Below are 6319 nucleotides of genomic sequence, written 5' to 3'. Positions count from 1 at the left end.
CTTGGCGAATTCTGATCATTTAAGTTAAATTTAAGCTGGAGAATTGTTCCCTGATTTCAAAACTTTGGCTAAACTAGTGATTAGTCAAAGTCTCCAGGCAGCAAAGCGTGAACTCAACCTCCAGGTCCACATCAAAACCTTGAGATATTCAATTACATGCAAGTGAGAGAACAAGTCATGTCTGAAACTGCACTGAACTGAACTGTGCTTGTGAATTATTCACAACTGAATTGCAATTGTTTAATTTCATTGTTTATATGTAGTTTCTGGAGCCACAGTCAGTTATTTTCATAACTGTGAAGAGAAAATTACATGTCATCTGTTAGATGAATACATGTAACAGCTTACTGATAATAATACAGAATGAAAATGTAATTCAATCGAATATGCCATTATTATAATTTTTAAAATTGATCTGTAAGACTTGACTGACAGATTTTTTTGACATTGTTAGTCAAAATGATAGAACAAAGAGTTTTGTGGAACTCACATAATCATTGTTATATCCACAGATGCTTTCAAAATTTACCTTTCACTAAACATTACAATATAAAGAAAGTGATTTTTTCCTCTGCAAAACATTGATTTGTTTACCTCTAGAAAGCTATTTGAGATCATAAACAAACTTTTAATTTCTCACATTTTCATAATCATAAATATTCTAATTTTCTTTTTTACTTTCTTTTTAGTGACATTCTTTAAAATTCCAAATTAAAAAAATAATTTTTAACATTAAGAATAAAAGTGGGTGTTCTTCTCATTTTTAAATCTAATTGTAAATATAAATGAGTTAAAGACAACATTTAGAGATACATAGCAGCAAATGCACTTTCTTTCTTTTCTGTTTTCTTTGCAAATTACAGTGAATTTTTTCATGAATTTTTTCATGGAAAATATATTAATTTACTTCTCTGTAATGTCAGCTGTATAGAGCTATAAAGTTGTGATAACCTCAGGAAAGAGAACATTGCTAAAACACATGCCAAACTTGTTTCCCGCAACCCCAAAATATTTCCACCAAACCAGTTAATAATCTCCTCCAAAACAAATCAAATGAAAAAGATTAATTCTGCAGAAAACAAAAAACAATGATTTTACATTTCTAAGCAAAACAGTACGTAGTCGTTTATGAAATGAGGTGATGTACTGAAAGTAAGTGCTCTTCCTGTTGTAAGACAGTAAAGGTTTCAAAATCTCTCTAAGTGAAGAAGTGCTAAAGGTAAACATGAGCAGCTGCTGGAGGAAAACACAGGATCCCTTCCACCTATTGTTGTATATATATATAAATATTCTTCCATCTAAGATATTGTTGGCATATTCTGCACAAATCCCTAAATATACCCCCACTTAGCGCAAAACATTTGGACACAGAGACAGGCAACTAACTTTTTTAAATTTCAGTGCAAAAGAAAAAGAGAAAATATATTTGAGTGACAGCTACAGTAAACATGACAGCTCAGAACAAGCTGATCAGCAGCAGTTAACTGGCAGACCTGGCATAGCCCAACCTTTTCATTACACCTCCACATATATCCTCTATAAGTCTGACATCCTTTCGAGGCATTTTCTGCCTCCATACGTTGATGTTTGCTGGTGAGATGTCTCCTTCGTACATGAGGTTGTACAGGTTTGTGGAGGTGGTAAATGTCAGCTGATTGAGGGCTGCTGGCGACATAGGAACTCCCAGGAATGTGTGTATTGTCTCCGCTGTCTCCTGGGGGAAGCTGACCACATCCTCAAACCTCACTCGAAGGTAGGAGTCCTCGGGGAGACTCTCAGCAACTCGAAGTGCTGCCGCCGTGTGAGCCAGCCATAGATGAGCAAGGATCAGGATAGGGTTCGTCTCTGATCGGGACAGCAGCCACTGGATTGTTTTAAACTCTGGTGCAATTGCTGGGCACCCTCCCCTTACAGAATCCTCCTTGAATATCAAGGAAAGGTGCTGTGGGATGTTTTTCAGTGAGTAAAGACTGGGTTTGCTGTTATAAACCATGAGATAAATCCATGCCCGAGGGTCTCTGACCAAATAGACTGCCCTCAGGGAAACGCCAACCACTTCTTGAATGAAGGGCAGTTTAAGCGTCCAGCTGCCACTCCGCATGTTGAGGACCACTTGGGCGTTGGGGTACTCCGCAACATGCCGTCTCATCTCCCTAACATACTCTGCGTCTCTGTCCAGGCTGGCCCTCAGCCTGCCCTTCAACTCAGATGCAGGCTCCCTCCGCCTGGATCTTTTCTTTCTGTCTTTAGAGGGGCTTGCTCTCTGGGGTTGTTTGACCCTGCTGCCCTCTGCAAGCTGGATATTTTGCAAGTGCAGCTTGGTATTGTGCACAAGTGAATGCAGCCAGCTCTGAATGATCTTAAACCGTCCATGCACAGCATCTGTCCTTGACCACTCACAGGTGTCAACCAGTGAGTCAAACTCAAACTCAGTCTCAGGAATATCCACATGTTCAGTAGGAACCCTTATGTAAACAAAGTCTGAGTTATTATAGAAAAGGTGCTTGAGTATTTCTGACCCCGATCCAGGAAGAGCTGTTATGACCACGGTGGGAAGGGGGAGCCGGTGCTGCTCATACAACCTGATTTGTTTGCTTACTACACTTTTGGTGTCTGCACTTTTCCACTTTACTCCGCAAAGAAGCTGATCGCAGCTGTTGGACACAAACAGCAACTCGACTATCCAGAGGAGAAGCACAGAGAGCAAGGCATAGCGCATCAGTCTGCTGAAGCAAACATAAAACTTTCTCTGCATGGTCAAAAATCCTATGGCCACACAGAGAACAACGCCCGCGATCACATTGAGAGTGAATCCAATGTCAAAGAGCTGATTATCGTTGCTAATTTGTTTAGGGATGTGCTGCGTCCCAAGGCCATATCTAGTGATTTGATATCTATCTTCAACTTTGCAGTGACCGCCAAATCCTATATAAGCCAATCTTGCTCCAATATCTTTATAGTTAGTAACTATGGAAACAATCTTCTCTGTATTATTTATGGTTAAAGAAAGCCTCACACCATTTTTGCTGTTATCTATAAATCTACAATTGGACACTTTAACATATGGGCCATGTAACACATAAGCTACTCTGCTGACTGCGCCTGTCATTGGAAAAGTGACATTGACATACTGTGTCCACCTCTTTTTAAACTCCGCAGCCTGCTCTGCCTCCTGTATTCTGGTTTCAGGGCTGTGACCCTGGCTGTCAAACCAGAACATTTTATAATGAGCATCCCACACATCCATCATGGCACCATTGTATTTATCCATAAATCTAAAGGGAACATATTTGAAATCAATGTCTAGGTTGTGGAAAAAAGCACTGAGAGACTTCACAGGGGAGTCGGCCCACTTCTCAACGTGGTCGAGCACCAGCAACGTTTGGGAGTTTAGCAGAACCAAGGCTCTGAAAACACTTTTTAATCTCATGGCTGCGGAGTATGCTGACACAGCCTCCCCGCTCACAAACATAGTGTCCCTGTGCTCAGAGGCAACAATCACCTCTCCTCTGGCATCACCCACCCCCTCATCAGTCCATCGCAGCCACTTGGCACACTCCCCTAACTGCCCCTCCCATGGACTGTTACATTGGCTGGTAGGAGATGGACTAAACACCAAAACATTGTTAAGATAGCTGTATTTGGGACCATAAAGTGCTTCAGATACAAACACCTGCCCATTGGGAGCAAATGTGAAGGAGTTCTGGTCTGGGTGTTCGTGGCCAGGATTAAAGCTGTTCCAACCATCTACCCAGGAGTAAGGTTTGTCATGAACGATGTCATAGACTGCACGGCCGCCCAGACGTCCAGACTTAAAGGAAACAAAAGTATTACTCTGGCCAGCAGGAAGACCAGCTCCATAGGTAACAACCCCCCAGTTAGAGAAAATATGCATCCTTGCTTTGCCAAAGTCATGGGGAGGTTGTGGTGTGAGATGTGAGTTGTACCAGATGTACTCTGTGTGGAGCGTAGCCCAGCGCTGGGCCGACGACTGCCCCATGGGTCCATCCTTCGGTCTGTGCTTCCGAATCTGCTGAGCCAGCCAGTTTCCTGTTCCATTCTTCATGACGAATGTGTCGAGGAAAGCCAGCTGACTCTCCGGTCCATAAAACCAGTTGTAGTTGGAGTCTGCTATGCCGACTGTCCTCTGGAAGCCTGGCAGCAGAGTAGCATAGTAAAACCAGAAGTGACCCCGCAGCCAGTTGTTCTGCATGTTGTCGATGTTAAAATGGCGTTGGGCTAAAAATACGTACTGCATTATGGACTTGGCTGTGTAGCTTCCATAAGCGACTCCCTCATCCAAAGAGCCATCCACAATATGATTAAGGAGAAACATGGTTTTCTCCATGTAGTTCACTGACACCTGTTTCCAGATCATCGACTCTGGGTCGTTATGTGAGCCCACCACTATTGCACCAGTTAGGATGGCTAAGATATTAGTGGTTTGATGGTTTTGGAGATACTGTTTCCCCCATGCTCTGTATTTGGAGAGCTCATACAGTGCTTCTGTCTCTGAGCGAATTTTCTTGAGGTATGCGTCCCTCCTGCTATCATCCAAGAAGGAGTAAATAAAGTCATAAGCAGTTGCAAACCCAGTCAGAGAGTGGGCTGTGGGGACCTCATCATTCGGTGCACTGGTCACTTTCCAGTCTGGGTAGTTGGCCATCCTATCCATAAACTTTAAAAGAAACTGCAGGGCGGCCGAGTCCTCGGGGCACAGCAGGCAGTAAAGAGCCAGAGGGGGCAAGTTGTTCCCATAGATCTCATTCCACTTGCTTGTAAACTCCTCATGTTTTGCAGGGGGGATGTAAGAGGGAGCGTTGGAAAGCATGGTGAGCACAGCTGCCCGGATGACTTTAAAGATGTAACTGTGGGTGGTGGAGGACCTTTGCCTCAAGTGCAACACGTCCGCCTGGTTAAAATATAGGTTGGGGTGTGAGTCGGCAGAGTGGAGCTTCCACTGCTCGAGCTTGACCTGTGGCGAGTCATCGGTGAAAAGGTCTCTGTCTGTGGTGTTAAAAACTCCAGAGAAAGCTGTCCCCACTCTGAGGAGTGGGAGTAAAAAAAGCAGATGTGCAACCCACATATAAGCCATGTTTCATGGCATCACTGAATGCATTTCGGAAATTCTTTGAATTTCTTGGAAATTGCAGATAGCCCACGGAATAAAAGTTTTTTCCCCCTCTTTTAAAATGTTTCTGCAATGTTCAATAAGTTAACGGAAGATTTCACAAAAAAAAGTCCGTCAACTTTATATAAAAATATATTAGAAGGTACATGGTAGTCTTTACAAGGAAAAAAACTTAAGTGGAATGGGAACAAAAAAAATATTTCCATCTGTAACAGTCTGCCTCAACAGGCAATGGGAGAAAAAAAAGACATTTTCGGAGGGGGGAGTCTGTTTATATCCAAAAACATATTCCTCGTGCGTGTTGTCCTCCTTCCTCGCGTCAATACGGAGATACTGCCACCTCCAAGCTCACCGGTAACTCCTATTGATCTCCTCCTTTCAACATATTGCTGGCACGGACAAACATCAGTCAGCCCCAGTCCGTGTCCGGTCCAATCACAGCCGCCCAGAGGCTCCGTGCGCAGCCCGACCGAGCCGCAACATCAGCGGGCAGGGACCGCGGCGGGCACCGCATCCCCGCAGACAGCATTGCTTCTCGGTTACACAGCCGCCACACTCCGAGGTGGTTCTGTGCGTAAACACTGAGCTGAATGTTGCTCCCTTTGCATCGTTAAGCCCTGTTCTGTTCTCTCTCTCTCTCTCTCTCCTTTCCCCTCCTTTCTCTCTCAGCGTCTTGCCCTCTGATTAGTGTGAAGTCCGAGTAGGGGGAAAGTTGCCGTCACTCCTCAAGTATTCCAAGAATGAAACATTTTCCCCCCCGAATGTCTGCAAGAAAATGGAAAACATCTCCCTTCGACCCCAAAAAATAACCATTAGTTCTCATTGTCCGTCTAGTGAGAGGAGAGAATGTTCCCGCTGTTGCTGCATGCACACATCCCAGAAGTGAGTGTGTGTGATCTCCCGTTGTGTCCTCCCGACTGTTCAACACAGCCAGTTTGATTGTTTTCTTGCACTGGATGGAATATTTTTCCACTGTACAAACTGTAGAGGGAGCCGTGGCTTCAGCAGCTCAACCTCATGTGAAAGATGCATGGATTCCCAATCTTTTACACATGTTTTTATTTTTATTTTTCAAAATTACTTACTTTTGCATGTAATTTTAATAAAACAGCAAAATTAAATAAACAATTAAATTAAATATCTATCTATTGAAGTGTAATAATAACATTGACGGATGCCCAATTTATG

General features: G+C 43.4%; 1 protein-coding gene across 1 annotated transcript; it reads right to left on the bottom strand.

Moving 5' to 3' along the window:
- Positions 1-252: 252 nt before the first annotated feature.
- Positions 253-6072, bottom strand: dselb (dermatan sulfate epimerase like b). The gene has a single exon (XM_032551518.1). It carries the CDS (start codon positions 5093-5095, stop codon positions 1481-1483), a length of 3615 nt encoding a protein of 1204 aa, XP_032407409.1. The 5' UTR covers positions 5096-6072; the 3' UTR covers positions 253-1480.
- Between the last annotated feature and the right edge of the window lie 247 nt (positions 6073-6319).

Source organism: Xiphophorus hellerii, chromosome 21 (assembly GCF_003331165.1).
Source record: "Xiphophorus hellerii strain 12219 chromosome 21, Xiphophorus_hellerii-4.1, whole genome shotgun sequence".
Lineage (NCBI taxonomy): Eukaryota > Metazoa > Chordata > Actinopteri > Cyprinodontiformes > Poeciliidae > Xiphophorus > Xiphophorus hellerii.
The sequence above is the reverse complement of the archived record's forward strand: the minus strand, read 5'-3'. Positions and strand labels throughout refer to the sequence as shown.